This window comes from Poecile atricapillus, chromosome 3 (assembly GCF_030490865.1).
Source record: "Poecile atricapillus isolate bPoeAtr1 chromosome 3, bPoeAtr1.hap1, whole genome shotgun sequence".
NCBI classification, from domain to species: Eukaryota; Metazoa; Chordata; class Aves; order Passeriformes; family Paridae; genus Poecile; species Poecile atricapillus.
This window is the reverse complement of record NC_081251.1, coordinates 849503-870679: the sequence shown is the minus strand read 5'-3', so window position 1 is coordinate 870679 and position 21177 is coordinate 849503. Positions and strand designations below refer to the sequence as shown.

General features: G+C 56.5%; 1 protein-coding gene across 4 annotated transcripts in view; it reads left to right on the top strand.

Annotated features, from left to right (window-relative positions):
• ASXL2 (ASXL transcriptional regulator 2) overlaps nt 1–21177 on the top strand; it is a 59575-nt gene that overhangs the window by 8033 nt on the left and 30365 nt on the right. For 2 of the 4 annotated variants that reach the window (XM_058834255.1, XM_058834254.1), the window contains exons 2-3: nt 10130–10213; nt 16201–16220. In XM_058834255.1, the coding sequence (XP_058690238.1) occupies nt 10130–10213; nt 16201–16220 (104 nt within the window). Of the gene's footprint in view, nt 1–10129; nt 10214–16167; nt 16221–21177 lie in introns of those variants that run through there. The other 2 variants (XM_058834257.1, XM_058834256.1) reach the window with 2 other exon arrangements.

The window sequence follows — 21177 nt, the reverse complement described above, 5'->3', positions numbered from 1 at the left end:
CTTTAATTACAGTAATTTGATTTTTAACTGAAGTCGATGAAACAATTGGGTGGCACCAGGGCTGGGGCTCCTGACCAGCTCTGGGGTGTCCTTGTGCTCTTGGGACAGGAGGATTTAAATGTCCAGGTGGATTTTACTGGAAGCACCAGGGAGCAACCCCAGGGCAGCAGCTGGAGCTGCTCCTGACCCTTTGGGGTGTCCCATGGACACCCTGATGGTTCCTGGCTCTGCAGCAGTTCCGTGTAAGAGCATCCAAAGCAATCCTGCTTTAAAGGCACTTTTGTTCCTTCTGAGCCAGGCTGGGGTGGCTGCTGCTCGCAGGAGTCCCTGGATGCCATTGTAGGGATGGAACTTCGGGGCAGGATCTGAACTTGTGAACTTTGGGGCACATGAAAACTTTATTTTCAGAAGCACAGCTGGGAACTGTGTGTTCTCCTGGAGCTGTTCTCAGGGCCCTCATGGATATTGGGCAGAACATCCATGTTTTTGATACTCTGATAACTGGGTATCCATGTCAGGGATATTCTGATCACGGTGCTGCCCCTGAGTGCACAAATGCCTTGTGCTTCACTGCATCCTGAATTCAAAATTGATTTCCTAAGATCGCTTGGTAAAAATCATCCTATTCCTTCTTCTGACCACTCCTGCAGTTTGTGTTCTTTCTTTCCTCCTTTTTCTTGTGAGGAAGTTGGAATTTGCTCTCCAACCTCTTGCAAGAAGCAACGATAAATATTATCCCTCCCAGCTTTTCCTGAGCTCAGTCCATGATGTCCCAGTGGAGCATCCCTGGGGATAACAGAGCCCAGCTCCCTTTTCCCCCTGTGCTTGCTGGCACGGGATGCGCAAACCTGGTTTGTGTTCAGGTTTGTGGTCAGTTCTGGGGGCTACTGGAGAGGGCCCAATGGAAGCCCCTGTGCTCAGGTGAGACCCCAGCCCTGGGGATCCCAACAGCACAAGGAGCTGGAGCTGCTGGAGAGAGCCCAGAGGAGGCCCCGGGGCTGCTCCAGGGCTGGAGCCCCTCTGCCATGGAGCCAGGCTGGGAGAGCTGGGGGTGCTCACCTGGAGAAGGATCCAGGGAGAGCTCAGAGCCCCTTGCAGGGCCCAAAGGGGCTCCAGGAGAGCTGGGGAGGGACTGGGGACAAGGGCTGGAGGGCCAGGAGCCAGGGAATGGCTGCCAGTGCCAGAGGGCAGGGCTGGATGGGATTTGGGGCAGGAGTTCCTGGCTGGGAGGGTGGGGAGGGGCTGGGATGGAATTCCCAGAGCAGCTGGGGCTGCCCCTGGATCCCTGGCAGTGCCCAAGGCCAGGCTGGACACTGGGGCTTGGAGCCTCTGACCATAAAGTTGATCCCATTCCAAGCCCTGCCATGGGACACCTTCCACTATCCCAGGCTGCTCCAAGGAACTGCTGTTAGGACAGTGTGGAGTAAAGGATTCACTGAGGATTAAAGTCTCCCTGAGCTCAGTAATCTCAGTTTTAAAGCATTAACTCACCCCATCACTGGCAAAGCCTGCTTCCCTCTCATGCAGGATCTTTCAAAGGCAGGGACAGGAGTTCAGAGTCTCTCTGCTCCCCTCCTGCAGCTCTTTCTGTCTGAACCTGCACATCCCAGTTCTTGAACTGCCTTGTTCAGAAGGCAGCTGAGAGAGCTGTCCCAGCTCAGCAGTGTTGTGGCAGTGCTGAGTTTATCCTTCAAGCAGGGATATTTTCATTCCTGCATGAGCTGGGATGGTTTTTCCTCTCCTCAATAAACTCCTGTTGGAGAGGCAGCTGAGATACCCCCGTGTGAGTGTGTGACCTTGGGGACACCCAGGGATCCACAGCCCACTGGGGAGGCACAGCAGTGCCCTGGCTCTAACAGACCTGAAGTGCTGCAAGGGTTTGTTTTTCCTTATTTCCTTGTGCTGGGAGGATTGGAGAGGCTTCCTTTCCCTCTGCCACTTGCTGCTCTTTCTGTCAGATAGAAACTCTGCAAGGAAGGTTTCTTCAGTTCAAGGTTTGGGTTGTAGATGAGCACTTCATTGCCAAGCTGGTTTTATTGCCAGTCTCCACACACGGAACACTTCCCTTAGCCGGGCAGCCAGGGTGCTTCAAGTGCCATTTATTGTGACAGTTCAGGCTGCTGAGGCTTCCTGTCCATCCCAGAGCTGTTTCCTCCAGGCCTGGGGACAGCTGAGGCCTCAAAAGGAGGGGCTGAGAGCTGAGGTTTCCCCTCTGCTCCAGAGGGGAGGGAATGTGGCAGAGCAGTGCCCTCCAGAAGAGCTGCCAGGTCAGCTCCTGTGTCCTTCACGGGCACCTGAGCCTGGGAATGCAGAGGCTCCAGGTTTGGGGTCACCTTTATCTTCAGGGAAGGACTGGAGGAGGCACTCAGTGCTCTGGGACAAGGTGGGGATTGCTCACAGCTTGGGCTCGATGGTTCCAGAGGGCTTTTCCAGCCTCAGGGATCCCGGGATTGTGCCAGCCCTGCCCTTGCTCTCCTTCAGCACCCACGAGGGTGTGAAGCGCTTGGCAAACTCCATCATGAAGCTTTTCTTTCCTTAATTAAAATAGGAGGTGATGCTATTTTTAGCTGGGATTAGGTCCCTGATCCCACTTCCCACTCTGCTGGCACACGTGGTGCTGCAGCCTGGGGAAAGGAGCCGTGCCAGGGCTGTGGGATCCCCTTCCAGCCCATCCCGGACACTCCATGCCTGGGGGAGCATTCAGGCATTCGGGACAAACTCCTGGCAGGGAGCTGAGGGAAGCAAAGTGTCTCCATGTAGCAGCAGCAGTGCTGCCTTTGCCATTCCCAGGCTTTCCTGCAGAAATCCTGGAAGCTGCTCCAGGGCCCTGCTGTGCTGCCTGCCTGGGCTGGCTCCCTGCCCGGGCAGGAGGGCTGGGCACGGTTTTGGGGACTTCCTTGTGGGACTCTGACCTCTGCCCTGTCTGCTTTCCAGCTGCTTTCCCAGGAATTTACCAGTTGGGAAACGGTGACGGGTTCCAGCCCTGTGCCAGCTCCTCTGGCTAAAGGCAGGTGCTGCTGCAGGGCTTGAACTCAAACATGAATTTAATTCCAAAAATACCTGTTGGGAGCTGAAGGTTTGACAGCTCAGTGTGCAAAAAAATGCTTCAGCTTGGTCTGCTTTGTGTGTGGATCCTGAATTCTTGTGCTGTGTGGGGGAGCCTGAAAGGACAGCCAGGAGTGGTGCAGCAAGTCTGTCTTAGGAATCAATAATTATAATTCATAATTATCTCTTACTGATAATTGGGACCTTCCAGTGGCACTTTGGGATCCCATGTACAACCCTTCAAACCTTCAGGGATAACACAGAGGGGTTTTTTTGGAAAAGGCCACCCTGTTAGTCCCCACCAACAGCCACGTGCCCCTCTCCCACCTCACCCCCAGGTTATTCCTGAAGGATGTTGTACCCACCTCAGAGCTGCTATTGCAGTTTATCTGCTGCTCCAAATTTAGGGATGTGAGCTCCCAGGCCAGAAGCTTTGAGTTGTTTTGCAGGGGGTCACTCCTGGTTTTCCACACAAAACTCCATCCTAGAGAGCAAACCTCTCCTGGCCCTCAGGGTTGGTATAATCCTGCTGGGCTTCATTCAAACCGAGGAGCTGGACATTGCTGTGGGTCTCTTCCAGCTCAGGATATCCTGTGATTCTCTGCAACTGTTTATTCTCCACTTGGAGCTGGGCTTGTCGAGGAACTGGGTGGGAGGTTTGGAAATTGGTGGGAGCTCAGGGCAGGTTCAGAATGGTGATGGTGTCTTTTGGTTGGACAAGTTCTTCACTGATCCAGAAATTTTCTGTTTGAAGAAGCACTTCAGTGTCCTTCTGGAGAGATACTTGAAATGAAACATCACAAATAGAGGCAGTTTTCAGTGCAGGGCTGGATGGGATTTTGGGCAGGAGTTGTTCCCTGGCAGGGTGGGCAGGGGCTGGGATGGAATTCCCAGAGCAGCTGGGGCAGTGCCCAAGGCCAGGCTGGACACTGGGACAGTGGGAGGTGTCCCTGCCATGGCAGGGGTGCCACTGGAGGGGCTCTGGGGTCCCTCCCAGCCCAGTCTGGGATTGCAGTGTTGGTTCCTGCCCTTGCTGAGTGCTGGATCCAGCCCCAGCCCCGTGTCCCTGTCCTGCCCCACCTTCCCAGGCTGGATCTCAGCAGGAACAAGCCAGGAGTGCCTGGAGCCCTGTGTGTCCTGCCCAGGCCCTTGCTGCTGTCCCAGTTGGGCAGGGTCCAGGTCCCCAAGGAGGGAGGTAGCTCTGGGATCCCCCCTGCCCTGCTCCAGCCCCTTAGGAGCAGTGTGACAGCTCAGGGTGAATTGTGGCCTTTAGTGGCACCTGCTTGCTGATGACATGGGATTGTCCATTCCTCCCTGACCCCGTTCCTGCCTCAAACCTTGGGCAGCATTTGGCTAATTGGATGAGTGGAGCAGATCCTGCAATCTGGGTCAAGTCCTTCATCCCCCCGGGGCTCCTGCGATGTTTTCTCTGCTGCTCCAGGGTGACTGAGCAGGAATTTCACATCCACTCGGGGCTTTTTATAGCTGACCCACTTCTCTGCCAGGTTTGCATTGCAGGGGATGATTCCCTGCTGGCAGGAGATGTGCAGCTTTTGCTGGTGTCTGTAGCTGCAGCTGGAATTGTCCCCCTGGGAGGGAATGGCTGGGAGCTGAGGTGTAACCAGATGTGCAGGTTTTGCTGCCTGTCTCTCCAGAGCTTGTGCTGATCCAGCTGGAAACTCCTCAGCTGCTGTGGATTTGTGGATTTAGGAAATTTTAAGTTCTGTTTCCAGGAAGGAACCCGAGTTTAAGTGCTGACTGTGTTTATAATATTAGGGTCCAGTTTTAAATCTGACTTTGCATAAGGGAATAACCAACAGGAGGAATTCCAAAGTGCATTTTTGCCAAAGCTTGCTGAAAGCATTCATGGTCTGAGGTGCTCCTTCATATCCAGTCTTGGAGGCTCTCTGGATTAAACCTTGATGGGCTGATTGGTGGTAAAAACAACCCCAAACAACCCCAGATATTTCAATCACACCTTTGAATTCTGAACACTGGCATGATCCACTGTCACATTTACCTGGGCAGAGCTTGGGTCACTGAGAGCTTTCCTGAATGCAGCAGCGTGGGCAGCTCTTCCTGCAGGCAGGGGAGAGCTGAGAGCTGCCCAGTCAGGGGGGCTGTGCTGGGCAAGGGCAGGGCAGCGTGGAAATGCCACACTGGGGGTTTCAGCCACCGTTCAATGAATGAGTCCTTGCCCTGGTGTCATCAGTGGGGTGTCCTGTGTGTCCCCCTGGTGTCCTGTGTGTCCCCCTGGTGTCCTGTGTGTCCCAGTGGTGTCCTGTGTGTCCCCCTGGTGTCCTGTGTGTCCCAGTGGTGTCCTGGCTGTCCCAGTGGTGTCCTGTGTGTCCCAGTGGTGTCCTGTGTGTCCCCATGGTGTCCTGTGTGTCCCCATGGTGTCCTGGCTGTCCCCGTGGTGTCCTGGCTGTCCCCAGTGGTGTCCTGTGTGTCCCACTGGTGTCCTGTGTGTCCCCATGGTGTCCTGGCTGTCCCCATGGTGTCATGTGCCTGCTCTGCAGCTCTTGCCCAGTCCTGAAGCTCAGTGTGTGGGGTGGGGACTGGATTCATTCCCCATGGGAAGTGCAAAGAATTCCCTGTCACAACATTTCATCCCTCTTAGCCCATGAGTCAGCACTGGATGTTGGGTTTTGTTCAGCTGTTGCTGAAGTTCCTGAAGACCCGGCATTGAAAGTGGAGGGAAGGAGCTTGTTCCCATCCCTGGACATGTTCCATTCCCTGTTCCCTTCCCAGCCTCGTTCCCTTCTCCATTCCCTTCCCAGCCCCGTTCCCTTTCCCAGCCCCATTCCCTTCCCAGCCCCATTCCCTTCCCTTCCCCGTTCCCTTCCCTTCCCCATTCCCTTTCCCATCCCCGTTCCCTTTCCCAGCCCCGTTCCCTTCCCAGCCCCGTTCCCTTCCCCAGCCCCGTTCCCTTCCCTTCCCCGTTCCCTTTCCCAGCCCCGTTCCCTTCTCCAGCCCCGTTCCCTTCTCCAGCCCCGTTCCCTTCCCATCCCCGTTCCCTTTCCATCCCCGTTCCTTTCCCAGCCCCGTTCCCTTCTCCAGCCCCGTTCCCTTCTCCAGCCCCGTTCCCTTTCCCAGCCCCGTTCCCTTTCCCTTCCCCATTCCCTTTCCCAGCCCCATTCCCTTTCCCAGCCCCGTTCCCTTTCCCAGCCCCGTTCCCTTTCCCAGCCCCATTCCCTTTCCCAGCCCCGTTCCCTTCCCTTTCCCGTTCCCTTTCCCAGCCCCGTTCCCTTTCCCAGCCCCGTTCCCTTCTCCAGCCCCGTTCCCTTTCCCTCCCCCGTTCCCTTCCCAGCCCCATTCCCTTTCCCAGCCCCGTTCCCTTTCCCAGCCCCGTTCCCTTTCCCATCCCCGTTCCCTTTCCCATCCCCATTCCCTTTCCCAGCCCCATTCCTGCTTGTCCCCCTCAGTGTCTCCAGCAGCCAGCTCAGACTGGTGGTGCAGGTATTTTCCTTCAGGGTTGAGAGGACACTCACTGTGTGTCAATCCTTGTCCCACAGGGAGCTGCTGGCAGTGCAGCTTTTTCCTTAGGGGGGCTCTTGAGTCCTTCCATTCTGTTCCAGAATTTGGGAATGCTGGTGGGCAGCACGGCCCGAGCAGGAAGGTTCCTCTGGGCTGTGATACAAGCCTGGGACAGACCTGGGAGCAGAACTTGGAGTTGAGTTCAGCAAAACCATAATTTAAAAGAGGTTGGAAGAATCATTGAGTTTGGAAAAGCTCTCCAAGCCCATGGAGCCCAACTGAACATGAAGTGAGGAAATGGATTTTCTCCTGACAATGCTGGGTTTGGAAGCACAAGACAGGGGCAGCAGGGGTTGGATTGAGATGGATTTTTTGGGGTCCTTTCCAGCCCAAACCGTGCTGTGATTCCTGCACCAGGACAGTCTCCAGGAGCACAGGGATGAGTGCTGTCAACCAGGAGATTTGTAGGGAGAGCTCCACTGGCACAGGGTGCCCAGAGCAGCTGGGGCTGCCCCTGGGTCCCTGGAAATGTCCCAGGCCAGGCTGGACATTGGGGCTGGGAACAGCCTGGGACAGTGGAAGGTGTCCCTGCCATGGCAGGGGTGGAATGGGATGAGTTTTAGAGTCCCATCCCACCCAAACCATTCTGGGATTGATGTTTTTTGTTGACAGTGAGTTTGGCTCAGTTGGTCAGAGCTCTGTTGCCCCTCAGACTGTCCTGTGACACAGTAGGATTTTATTTGTTTACACACAGTGACTAAAAATGACTCAAGTGAAAGATCTGATACGGGATTAAAAGGGCAGAGGAGAGGGAAGAAGATACTTAAGGTGTATCTGTTCTTTAAAGGCTTATCTGTTTTGTTAAGAGTCTCTTTAATCCTCATTCCTGGTTCTTCTGGATCAGCTTGTCTGGCAGCAGGAGCTGCTGCTGCAGCTGGAGGTGTGAACTGTTTTGTTTATCTCAGGAGAGGCAATATGAAACATTTCCTGAAGAGCAGGAGGTGAGGCTGGTAGCAGGGGAGTGCAGCTGATCTTGGGGCTGGGACCTGCTCTGCTCCTCTCCTGCCTGTGCCCAGGGCTGGTGTTTGATCCTGGCTTAGCAAAGCCCCAGTGAGGCTTTGCTGAGGACACACGTGGGGCAGAAGCTGGGTTAGCACAGATCCTTTTAGGGTGGGAAAAAGCTCCAGGATCAGGGAGTGCAGCCTAATGCTGGGCTCTGTGCCTCGTTCTCCGTGTGCTTGGGGGATTCTGGGGCTTTTGGAAAAGTCCTGTGTCCAGCATGGGGGAGACAGGAGAGCCCTGGAGGGGCTGGAGCGTGTCCAGGGCAGGGAACGGAGCTGGGAAGGGGCTGGAGCCCCAGGAGAGGCTGAGGGAGCTGGGAAAGGGGCTCAGCCTGGAGAAAAGGAGGCTCCGGGGGGACCTTGTGGCTCTGCACAAGTCCCTGCCAGGAGGGGACAGCCAGGAGGGCTCGGGCTCTGCTCCCAGGGAACAGGGACAGGACAAGGGGAAATGGCCTCAGGCTGGGCCAGGGCAGGCTCAGGCTGGATATTGGGAATAATTCCTGCATGGAAAGGGCTCTGCAGCCCTGGCACAGCTGCCCAGGGCAGGGGTGGATTCCCCATTCCTGGAAGGATTTAGAAGCCCTGTGGATGTGACACTTGGGGACATCAGCGGTGGCTTTGGCAGTGCTGGGGGATGGGTTGGGCTTGGTGATCTCCAAGGGCTTTTCCAATCTAAATAATTCTGTGGTTCTAGGAATCTCCTGGAGAGCAGAGACACCTGGCAGAGCTGGTTGATCTTCCCCAGAGCTTCCCAGAGCAGCCCAGCAGGACTGGCAGGAGCCAGGCAGGGGTGGCAGGAGGCCAGAGCTGTCCAGCCCATCCTGCTGGGCTCAGGAGCACTGGGAAGGGTTTACTGGGAGAGGTGCTGGGTGTCCTGGGACAGGCAGGGACAGAACTGGAGCAGCTTTTCTCCCCTCTGCCTTGGCTGCTGAGGTTTCCTGTGGAGTGTGGCCTTCCCTGGCACTCTGGGGGTGACAAATTCATGGATTCAGCCTGAGCCACTTGGGGCTCATCAGGAGCACCTCCAGAGAGGGAAGGGCAGGGACAGCACAGTGCCCACGAGGAAGATGCACAGAGTTTGGTGTGGTAGAAGTGGCCTGAGCTCCCTGTGGATCTCACTTCTCTCCTGATTTTGCCTCCTGCAGTGAAAAGGTTGAAAGCACAGATGGAATGGAGATATCCTTAATTTCTGGCCTTCCCTGGGCTCCCAGCTTTGGGATCCATCTCCAGGCTGGTGGTACAGGGTGAGCTGTCCCCTGGGCAGGGCTGTGTGAATGAACACAAGTTAGGGGGTGATGGAACCCCAAACCTGGCTGAGATCACTCTGCAAACACCTCAGTCCTGGATTCTTCTGCTGTGGTGTCTGAAGTGGCAGTAGAGCTGGAAGTGAGGTGGGATTTGCCCCTGCAGCTGTAGCAGTGCAAACAAATCCCACTCACATCTGGATCCCTGGCAGTGCCCCAGGCCAGCCTGGACAGGGCTTGGAGCCACCTGGGACAGTGGAGGTGTCCCTGCCATGGCAGGGGGTGGCACTGGATGGCCTTTAAGGCCCCTTCCCACCCAAACCATTCCATGACTCTGTGAAAGTCAGGCTTTAACGTGACTTAACAAGAGATTTTCCCAGATGGGGCCATCAGTTGGAGCTTCCAGGGCTGCAGATGGGGCTGAAGGTAGGGATTTGTTCTGGGAGCAGGGAGATGCTCAGCAGAGCCCTTTCCAGGGGTTGGGATAAGCCGGTGTTCCCTGGGGAATGAGGGGCAGGGTCCCCAGCAGGTTGTGCACAGCTGCTCAAGAGAGGAATGGAGAGCACTCCGGTCCTTGTGCACAGTCACTGTGGGCTTTGTGCTGAGCCTAAGTCAGGCCTGGCCTTTGATGTGCTGGGCTCGGGTCAAAAGCTGATGATTAAGACGGAAAGGAGGCATTTCCTGCCCATCCCCCTGGCCAGCACAAATGTGGCCTGAAATATCCCAGTGACGTGGGGTGAGTGGCATCTGCATCTCCCTGGGCCCTGCTGCAGCTGCACTCCTGCCTGCCTGTGCCTGGAAGGGAGCACAGCCAGCCCAGGGAGCCAGGGAAGGGCTGGCAATGTGGCACTTCCACAAAAGATCCCTTTTCATGGGCCACAATCAGGAACTTTCTGTGTGCAGAGAGTTTCAGACAGCCCCAGCAGTGTCAAACCCCATTTCCTTCAGCTTTAACACTTCCACCACGCTCCCCTGTAGCTGTGTCAGCCTAAAGATTTGGGGTTTTGGACAGTTCCTGCAGCATTCCCAGAGGGGATCCTGGCTGGGGAGCATTTCATTCTCCAGGGAGTGCTGTCTGAGGCAACACACTGGAAATAAAATTGGGAATTGCACTGAGAGAAGTCCTTTAGCCAATCTCTGGAACCTCTCTGCTCCTTCAGGGGGTGGTGGGGAGGGTCTGCAGTCCTCCCTGGGTTGTGTCCTTGGAGAAGTCCCAGCTATTAAATGGAGCTTTTGGTGCAGCTGAATGTAAATTCACAGTGCAAAGGTGTAACTCCCTCTCCATCTGCTCTTGCTCACCAGGTCCTGGAGAAATATCCCAACACGCCCATGAGCCATAAAGAGATCCTTCAAGTTATCCAGAAAGAAGGACTTAAGGAAATCAGGTGAGTTGAGTGGACCAGGAAAACCCACTGATGCTCTGGTTCAGTTTAGTTTGCTGTTAACCCCAGCTCCTAAGGAGTTCTGGGACTGAAATGCTGCAGGTTTGGGGTGTGGGTCCTGTGTAGCACCAGCTCCTGAGTGCTTTTCCCCAGTGAGCTGGGTAAGCTCATCCCTGATTCCCATGTGTGCAGGATTTGGCTGCAGCTCTCTTGTAGGATAACCCAGCCCTGGTCAGGGGCTCCAGGGACTGAGGAAAAAGGGAGAAATTTTTAATTTCTTCTTTAAAATATAAGTGAAAGGTGAGTTTGACCTAAGCAAAACTCAGAGTTACCCAGGGAGTAGCAGAGCAGCCTCAGTTAAAGGTTCTTATGTAGAAAGCTTGATCCCTGGTGCTGTTCTCCTTTGTGCTGCCTGCAGGGGTTGTGATTATTCCTTAGGGACATTCCTGGGGCCAGCCCCATGGTACCATCAGTCTGGGCATGGAGCAACTCCAGGACAGCTCCTGAGCTGCTCAGCTGAATTCCAGAGTCCTGGCTCTCCAGGATGAGAGATCTCTGCCAGGGATGAGAGATGGGAGTCAGCTCTCCCAGGGATGAGTGAGGAACAGGGATCCATGCAAAGTACAAAGTATTTCTTCTGCTTTCTAAGAGCAAAGAAAAAGAGAGAGGGCCATAGGGAGGATGGGCTGGGCCTGCTTATCTATTTTGGAATTAAGCAGCCATCCTAAATTTGTCCTAATTATGTGTTCCACTCCCCTCTGCCAGCTGGATCCAGCAATCCATTTGCTTTGCAGGAAATAGCCAAGGGCCAAGTGCAGGAATTGTGCTGGCCCAGCAGCATCTCCCACTCGAGCTGAGGATGGCACAGGGCAGTTTGCTCTGGGAAATGTGGGATTTATCCCTTCACAGGGACTCTAAATGACCTCACCCAGCTCCAGTGACCAAAGGGAGGTTCAGCTCCTCCCCTGAGGGTGGGACAGCTCTGCCAGCCTGGGACAGCTGCAGCTCTGTGCTAAACATTGTTAAACTAAATATTGTTTGTCCAAATTCACAAACTGCAGCTCAGAGTCAGCCTGGAGGGGCACAGGTCAGGGCTGGAGGGGCACTGGTCAGGGCTGGAGGGGCACTGGTCAGGGCTGGAGGGGCACAGGTCAGGGCTGGAGGGGCACTGGTCAGGGCTGGAGGGGCACAGGTCAGGGCTGGAGGGGCACAGGTCAGGGCTGGAGCTCACTGGTCAGGGCTGGAGCTCACTGGTCAGGGCTGGAGCTCACTGGTCAGGGCTGGAGCTCACTGGTCAGGGCTGGAGCTCACTGGTCAGGGCTGGAGGGGCACTGGTCAGCCTGGAGCTCACTGGTCAGGGCTGGAGCTCACTGGTCAGGGCTGGAGCTCACTGGTCAGGGCTGGAGCTCACTGGTCAGGGCTGGAGCTCACTGGTCAGGGCTGGAGCTCACTGGTCAGCCTGGAGCTCACTGGTCAGGGCTGGAGCTCACTGGTCAGGGCTGGAGCTCACTGGTCAGGGCTGGAGCTCACTGGTCAGGGCTGGAGGGGCACAGGTCAGGGCTGGAGGGGCACTGGTCAGGGCTGGAGCTCACTGGTCAGGGCTGGAGCTCACTGGTCAGGGCTGGAGCTCACTGGTCAGGGCTGGAGCTCACTGGTCAGGGCTGGAGCTCACTGGTCAGGGCTGGAGGGGCACTGGTCAGGGCTGGAGGGGCACTGGTCAGGGCTGGAGCTCACTGGTCAGGGCTGGAGCTCACTGGTCAGGGCTGGAGCTCACTGGTCAGGGCTGGAGGGGCACTGGTCAGGGCTGGAGGGGCACTGGTCAGGGCTGGAGCTCACTGGTCAGGGCTGGAGCTCACTGGTCAGGGCTGGAGCTCACTGGTCAGGGCTGGTGGCAGAACACAGGGGCAGCAAACACCCAGCATTGACACTGATGAACCTTTTTAGCAAAATTCAGTGGTTTTTTGGGCAGAGCCTCAGGCAGGAGCCCAGGGTGGACCCAGAAGATCCAGTCTGTGCCTGGTCAGGGCAGATTTTGAACCAAACAGCCAAAAAAATCAGAGCAGAAATGCAGCTGTGCCTTTCATCCTTCTCAACCTCCTCCTTTTAGAGCTGATCTGGGGCTGAGCCTGAGCTCTGGGAGTTGTTTTCCTCTCTAAAGGAGCTGCCTTGAGCACCAGGATCTCCAGTCCCAGAGGTGTTTGTGGGAGCAGCCAGGTGGGAAACTCAAATTTCGGCTCTTCCCCTTGGCCACACTGGATGCTGGGCAGGGATCTTTGCTTTTAAATATTACTTTGATGTAACAAAGCTTTATTTTGGTGTAATAAAGCTTTCTTTAGGTTCAAAGCCGAGGGACTGTCACGTTTGAAGCAATTAAATTGCAGTCAGTGCCAGGATTTGTGCTGGGCTGGGTTTCTGGTCAAGATGGGTTTAACACAAACCAGCTTTTCTGAAAGGAAAACTCCTGCCAGGGAGGGAATAAAAGCTGCCAGGTGAGATTTATTTGGGAGCAAGGGATTCCCACAGAGCACCTCATCCTTAAACCCAGCCAGCTTTGACTTTGGGGTGTGTTTGTTGTGGGTTTAACTCCCCATTCTGCAGCCTCAGGTGCTTGGAGGTGATGAGTTAACATCACCTTTCACATCAGGCTTCTGGAAATCCCAGATGCAGGGAGCTGAGAGCAGGTTTGGAAGTGACAAGTGGCTTTCCCAGAGCCTGGGGTGGTTTTCCTGTTGGCCAGGAAACAAATCTCCCTGCAGTGATCCCTGGGATGAGCTTGGGCAGGAGCTCCAGGGTGTGGGGGGAGAGCTCAGAGGACTTGGAGGCACCAGGTCCGGTGGGGAGGGTTTGGAATTGCAGTGGAATGTGGAATAAAATCAGGGAATGGGGCATTTCTGCCACGTGCAGGACAATTTGGGGGTTTTTTGGACAAGAGCAGGGCTCTCACAGGATTGTTCTGTAGCAGTGCAGAAGCCAGGGGGATCCTGGCTGACCTCAGCTGGATTCAGGATTTTACCCCGTTCCTCAGGGGATTTTAGCAGTGATCTTTGTAAAGGTGAGCCCAGGACTTGGAGGAGTTGAGGCTGGATTCCTCAGACATCCCAAAGCTAAAACTCCCCTTTTTTGTGGGATCTGTCCCCCCCCTTTTCCCAGTTTTCCTGCTGGGACAGGCTGCTCCCTGGGGAGCCTGCAGGCCGCTGCTTGCAGCCTGAAATCCATGGAAAAACGCCCATGGGTGGCTCCAGGACCTGCCCCACATCCCAGATTTTGGCTTTATCTGCGCTGGCATCGAGGCTTGGGGAAGCCTGGGCATGTTGTGGCACTACCAGGGACAGCACATTCCCAGCTGGGAATGCTCCCTGCTCTGGAGCTGATGGGATTCCTGAGCCAGCCGCAGGAAATCACTTCTGCCTGATGAGGACTCACTTTTTAAATCAAAAATTGGAGTTTTTGTTGGATTTCCTTGGTCTCCCTGGGGGTGTTAGATCAGTGGAAGAGTATCTAATGGAAATGAGCTTTTTGGAAGATGTCTCTGCTGGCTTTTCCTCTCAGTAGCCAATACCACTCCATTTTTTCCTTGGATTTTTTGTAGAGCACTATCCTGGGAGCTTTGGCCAAACACAGGAGCTGGTTCTGCCCAAATAATGGTTAAACAAGGAGATAAAACCTAAGCACTGACTCCATGTCTGAAATGAGAGCAGACAGCGTGCTCTGGCTGCTTCACTTCAAATACCCCTGGAATTTCTGCCATAAACCCAAACTGACTCTTGAACCACTTTCTGAGGGGAAAAAAGGCACAGAAGCCAAATTTCCCTTTTCACTGGTGGTGTTTGGAACAGAGAGGGAATCAGAGAATCCCAGACTGGCTTGGGTGGGAAGGGGCTTAAATCCCATCCCATTCCATGGCAGGGACACCTCCCACTGTCCCAGTGTCCAGCCTGGCCTTGGGCACTGCCAGGGATCCAGGGGCAGCCCCAGCTGCTCTGGGCACCCTGTGCCAGGGCCTGCCCACCCTGCCAGGGAACAATTCCTGCCCCAAATCCCATCCAGCCCTGCCCTCTGGCACTGGCAGCCATTCCCTGGCTCCTGGGACTGCCTGAGGTCTCGTCCCAGGGGTTGGGTGTTGCTCGTGTTGAGTGTCTGGGGTGGGACAGGGACTCCCAGATGCTCCTCCCTGAGGAATCAGCAGCCTGGGTTACCTCAGGTCCCCCTGAGTGAGGACTTTGGAATGTGGGTCTGGTAAAATGTCCATGGAAACACTGCCAGCCTCTTGGGCTTGTCCTGTGCAGGATTTCCTACTCCCAGCTGGGATTCTGTGGCTCTTCCCCAGCATTTTGCCAGTGGCAAAGGGGAATTTGTTGGAAGCATTTTCCTTGTGGGATGGTTCAGGGTTTGCCTCCGAGTTCCTGGGAGGGCCCCAGGGGTCACAGTGGGGTTTGGCTTCCTCTGGAGCACCTGGAGCTGCTGGAGAGAGCCCAGAGGAGGCCCCAGAGCTGCTCCAGGGCTGGAGCCCCTCTGCCATGGAGCCAGGCTGGGAGAGCTGGGGGTGCTCACCTCGAGAAGGATCCAGGGAGAGCTCAGAGCCCCTTGCAGGGCCCAAAGGGGCTCCAGGAGAGCTGGAGAGGGACTGGGGACAAGGGCTGGTTTTCTGAATCACTCAGTGGCTGTGCAGAACATGAGAACATGTGCAGAGATGAGTTGGTGGAATCCATAAATAATAAATATAGGGCAAAACATTGCTTTGAGGTTTCATAGTTCAACAGGAGCATTGCTACAGAAAGGTTGGGCTGCTGCCACTGGCAGGGAGGGTTAAATACAATTATTGTGTGTAGGAGGAGCTCATGGGGTGACTCTGTGCATATCCCTCTTACAGAGGTATGAAACCCATACATGACAGAATATTCCCCTTCTCTCATCCCAGCCCAGCCTGTTTGGAGCAGTTTTGGCTGTTTCCCCGAGATGAAACTGCAGAGGAGTTTCCCTGCTGTGCAGGGGGATGTTCACTGTGGAGGGGAGAGGTGTGGGCTGGATCCCTCTGGTGGTGAGGAACCTCAGAGCTTGGCTGGGAACACCAGAGCCTCAAAAGTGTCCTGAGCTTGGGGTTCCTCTGCAGTACCTTGGGGCTCTGTATGGGAACACAGAGAGGATCCCAAAAGCACTGACATTTGAACTCCAGGCCCCACAGGAACCTTTGATCAGGAGCTGCTGGTTCACTCCCTGAGGATGAGAAGGGCCCCAGTGCTGTGATCCTGGGGCTGCTGCCTGTGCCTGAAAGCCACAGATGGAAAGGCTGGAAAGGGATTTTGTTCCCAGCCAGGACTCACCATATCCCAGTCTGATGTTCCTGCAGCTCAGTGGTGATAGACCTTTACTTACAGCTGTTAATTAGTGCAGCTTCAGGGGGTTCTGAGAGCTTTGTGGTGTCCTCCAGACTGATCCCCATGCCCAGGTTTCTCAGGGGCCCTCGGACTCAGTGCTCCAAGTGTGGCTTCTGAACTCCATCTCTGGCTGTGCCCCCATTCCTGCTCTGGGACACCCAGCAGGAGCCCCAGGAGCCCCCAGACCCCGGTGTGCAGGCAGAGCTCCCCTCAGGGTGCTGCTGGGGCAGGAGTGGAGGATGCTGTGGGTGCCCTGGGGCTGTGGGGAGCACTCCACACTGAGCTGCACCCTTGGGAGAGCCCAGGCATGGCCCTGGGGTCAGGCAGCTCCATGAAACCAGCGGGAGTTTGGGGTGCCCTGGGAGTGGTGCTGAGGGGGAGAAGGAGCCAGCAAATCCCCATTCCTCGGTGTTCCCTCATGGGGAGCATCCCCAGCGCCCACCTGGCTCCCAGTGCTGGGGGGAAGGTGGCTGGGAAGGTTCTGGAAGCAGCTGGATCCTGCAGGAATGCCCCGATCCTGGGCTGTGGTGGTGGAAGGGGGGGGTTGGTGTGGATTGCTGACTCCTTTGTTGTTTTGCTGAAGTTGTTAAAGGGGTGTTTCTCTCCTTTTTTTGGGCTGCACTCCACCTGCAGAAGGTAAGACCAGACCCAGCGCTGCTCGTTGCCAGCTCCTCTCCTAACGCCCCCTGCCATTCCCTAATCCCTGCTCCTGCCCCTGTCCTGGGAGTAACCCCGGAGTAACCCGGGAGTAACCCCGGAGTAACCCCGGAGTAACCCCGGAGTAACGCCGCGCTCCCTGTGCCTCCAGCTGGGAACCCCGGGGCTTGGGAGCTGCTTCCCGCCCGTGTCCCCGTCCCTGCTGCCTGTTTGGGGCTGGGTTTGCATGTGGGGTTTGTGCTGCATGGTGGGAAAACCAACCCAGAGCTGCTTCCCCGTCCCCTCCGCGGCGTTCCCAGCCCCGCAGCGGCAGCCAGGAGCTCCTGGGACAGGCCCTGGCTCGTGGGAGAGGGGGATGCTCCGAAGGAAAAAGTGGGAAATTGGTGCCTGTGGCAGCTTGAGCCGGGCAGTGGGGTGGGAAATGGGGAATGCTTGGTTTGGAGCTTCCCTTGGCACTGCTGGGCCTTCCCTGGGGCGCAGTGACCAAGCTGGGGACAGAGCTGGGGACAGAGCTGGGCGTTCCCAGGGGCTTTTCCCTGCCCAGCAGCTCCCTGTGCCTGCAGGATCCCGGGAGCTGCTGCGCAGGGAAAGCTGGAGCTGGACAACAAAGCCACCCTGGGAGAGAGAAACCCCCCTGGGATGAGTTGGGAGAGGGCTGGGGAGTCCAAATGCATCCCAGGGGGAGCCAGGAGGGAAGGGCTTGGTCCCACTTCCATTTGGGAATTGCAAAAGTCACCTCGGTCCCTGAGGCCCTGGGGCAGGGGAGGAGGGAATGCAGGGGGAAAGGGATGATCCAGGGGGGAAGGGATGCTCCAGAGGGGAAGGGATGATCCAGGGGGGAAGGGATGCTCCAGAGGGAAAGGGATGCTCCAGAGGGGAAGGGATGATCCAGGGGGGAAGGGATGATCCAGGGGGGAAGGGATGATCCAGGGGGGAAGGGATGCTCCAGAGGGAAAGGGATGCTCCAGAGGGGAAGGGATGATCCAGGGGGGAAGGGATGATCCAGGGGGGAAGGGATGATCCAGAGGGGAAGGGATGATCCAGGGGGGAAGGGATGATCCAGAGGGGAAGGGATGATCCAGGGGGGAAGGGATGATCCAGAGGGGAAGGGATGATCCAGGGGGGAAGGGATGCTCCAGAGGGGAAGGGATGCTCCAGAGGGGAAGGGATGATCCAGGGGGGAAGGGATGCTCCAGGGGGATTGCAGTGGGGAAAGGATCCTGCACCTCCTTCCTCCCCTTCCCCAGCAGCTCTCAGAGCAGACTCCTCACCAAAACCTTCATTTTCCACCCAAACCCATTTTCCCTGCTCAGTCTGAAGAAGCTTTGAATATAACGTGGAGTTTAAAATGTCCTGTGGAAATGGTGGCTGAAATCTGGTCTGTGTGGGTCAGACTGAGCTGTTGGGTATTTCAGGGACATCCTCAGCTGGGAACAGCAATTCCTTGTGCCTTGGCTTGGCCTCAGAGCTGCCTCTTCCCTGCAAACACCTCCAAACTCAGGTTTAGCCCTTCCAGCAGCTGCAATAAATAAGGAATGTGCCTGTCCTGCCAGCACAGGGACTGTCCCCTGCTGGAGATCCCCTTGGGAGCAGTTTGCCAACTCACTAGGGAAAGTGTGGATGTGGCAAATGGTCATTTTCAGAATAGAATAAATATCTACAAGTTATCAAAACCTCTTGTAAAAAAAAAAAATACAATTTATGTGGAATTCATGGGTTTGTAAATTCCAGAAATCTCTTTTTTAGCTGGATTGGAGGGAAATCTTTGCTAATCCACCACTTTCTGTGGCAGGCAGCAGCAGCTTGATCCAAGCCCTGTCCAAACTGGCCTTGGGCACTGCCAGGGATCCAGGGGCAGCCCCAGCTGCTCTGGGCACCCTGTGCCAGGCACTGCCCACCCTGCCAGGGAACAATTCCTGCCCAAAATCCCATCCAGCCCTGCTCTTTCCCACTGGGAGCCATTCCCTGGCTCCTGTCCCTCCATTTCTTGTCCCCAGTCCCTCTCCAGCTCTCCTGGAGCCCCTTTGGGCCCTGCAAGGGGCTCTGAGCTCTCCCTGGATCCTTCTCCCCTCCAGGCTGAGCCATTTTTTGGTTCCAGCTCACACCACTGGGTTGAGTCCAGCCTGACCCCTCTGGCCTCTGCCAGCTCTGAGCTCTGGCTTTGTCCCTCCTGGTTTTCCTCCAGTGCCCTGGGAGTGAGGATCACACCTCAGTCCTGGGGAACTGAAGTGGCCTGGAGCTCCCAAGAGCCAATGGATTGGGAGTTTCCCTGGGATCAGGAGCTTGGCTGGGGCTGGGCTCCTGCAGAAGGAAAAGCCAGGAAGCCTCAGCATGTGCTGGGAATGCTGTGGAATGCTGAGCCTGGAGAAGGCTGGCCAGTCACTGCTGGCTCTGCTGAGCTCTGCCAGCTGGGAATTCAGGCTTCCAGCCTGTCCCAATCCCAACCTTCCCAGGATGGGAGCAGGGGAGAACAGCAGGATTGTCTGGATTTTCCAGAGATCCCTTTCATTGTCAGTGTCCCTGGCTCTGGGGAGTGATCATCCCCCTCCTTAGCCCAGAATCCAGCAGGGAATTCCCACTTGGAATAAAGCTGGGATAGCACAGGCTGGGAGTTCATAATGAAAATCCAGCTGGAACCCCCTTCTGCTCACAGCAGAGCCCCAGCTCCTGCCTGCACACCCCCAGAAAGCCAAATCCTGAGCAATATTTGCATGGAAAAGCAGCCGTGGGTGTCGGATATCCCGGATCCAGAGCAGTGTCCTCGCTGTCACAGACTGCAGCAGGAATCCTTGGCCAAAAGTGGCTTTTGGAAGCATTGGATGAGACACCAGTTATCTTGTGGAGGTGGGGGATGTTCCTGTCAGGTGTATTCTGTCAGGAATTCATCCAGGTTTTACCAGGGAAGTGCTCCTGTGGGCAGGGCAGTGCCTGGAGAGGCAGCTCCATCCTGCTGGGGTGGCCAAGCCCTTTGGGAAGGGCTCCTGTTTCAGGGCAGGACAAATCCCAATGTCCTGATGGTGCCTGGAGTCCCTTTCCAGTGGGATTTGGGATGGAACCAGGCCAGGCAGATCCAGGGAAATCTCTTCCTGCAGTCGGTTCCTGGCGTTCTGAGGCACGGAATGGTGAAATGCTGGAGTGCTCTGGCTGGGAAGGGACCTCAAAGCCCATCTCATCCCAGCCCTGACACCTCCTGTTATCCCAGACTGCTCCCAGCCCCATCCTGATCCCATTCCTGGGGCTGTTCCTGCCTCTGGCTGAGCAGGGCTGAGCTCCTGCACCTCCTGCCAGGGCCCAGGGCTGATCCATGCCCAGATCCCAGGCTGGAGAACATCCCAGGGCAGAAGCTCTGGCAGTAACTGAGGGCCCTGGGGGAGCAGAGCAGCTCCTGACCCTGCCCTGCTCCTGTTGAGCTCCAGGAGCTCTCCTGACCCTGCCCTGCTGAGCTCCAGGGGCTCCAGCAGTTCCTGCCCTGCTCCTGCTGAGCTCCAGGGGCTCCAGCAGCTCCTGCCCTGCTCCTGCTGAGCTCCAGGGGCTCTCCAGCAGCTCCTGCCCTGCTCCTGCTGAGCTCCAGGAGCTCTCCTGACCCTGCCCTGCTCCTGCTGAGCTCCAGGGGCTCTCCAGCAGCTCCTTCCCTGCCCTGCTGAGCTCCAGGGGCTCTCCTGACCCTGCCCTGCTCCTGCTGAGCTCCAGGAGCTCTCCTGACCCTGCCCTGCTCCTGCTGAGCTCCAGGAGCTCTCCTGACCCTGCCCTGCTCCTGCTGAGCTCCAGGAGCTCTCCTGACCCTGCCCTGCTCCTGCTGAGCTCCAGGAGCTCTCCTGACCCTGCCCTGCTCCTGCTGAGCTCCAGGAGCTCTCCTGACCCTGCCCTGCTCCTGCTGAGCTCCAGGAGCTCTCCTGACCCTGCCCTGCTCCTGCTGAGCTCCAGGAGCTCTCCCAGGGATGGGTCCCAGTTTGGGACGTGCCCCCAGGACTGGCACGTTGGCAGTGCTGGAGTGAGGGTGGATTTGGGAGGGGTGGGAGGCAGTGAGGGGGAGCAGGGGGTGCTGATGGAGCTGGAGCAGGCAGAAGCTCATCCCTTGCACCCTCAGCTTCTCCAGGGGCTGCTCCTGAGGGGGAATGGTGGGAATTGCAGTGTGTGTTCCCAGGAGATGGAGGAGATGACCTTCACGGGTCAAATCAGGAAAAAGGGCAATAAAATAAACGGGATCTGGTTCCTGGGGCTGGGCTTGGGCAGCTGCTGCATTCCAGCCAGGACACAGGGAGTGGGAGAAGGGAATCAGGGAATTGGGGCTGGGGGATTCTGAGCTCAGGGCCAGCAGACACCCAGCAAGGGCTGCAGTCCTCCCATCCCAGGAGAACCCATATCCAGGGATAAACCTCATCCCAGCCTCCCGTGGGACTGAGGGTGAGCCAAGGAAAACACCCCGAGTTCCTTCCCAGGGTCAGGCAGGGCCAGCACGGCCCCAATGCCTTCATCACCCCTGGGGCAGCAGCTGGCCTTGGTTCCCTCTCCTTCTGGGGCTGCTTTGGGAGGGGGGGATAAATTTGGGGCTCCTGTGTCCAGTTTGGGGCTCCTGTGTCCAGTTTGGGTCTCCTGTTTCCATTTTGGAGGTTCCTGTGTCCAGTTTGGGGCTCCTGTGTCCAGTTTGGGGTTGCTGTGTCCAGTTTGGGGTTCCTGTGTCCAGTTTGGGGCTCCTGTGTCCAGTTTGGGGTTCCTGTTTCCAGTTTGGGGTTCCTGTGTCCAGTTTGGGGCTCCTGTGTCCAGTTTGGGGTTCCTGTGTCCAGTTTGGGGCTCCTGTCTCCATTTTGGAGGTTCCTGTGTCCAGTCTGGGGCTCCTGTGTCCAGTTTGGGGTTGCTGTGTCCAGTTTGGGGCTCCTGTCTCCATTTTGGAGGTTCCTGTGTCCAGTTTGGGGCTCCTGTGTCCAGTTTGGGGTTC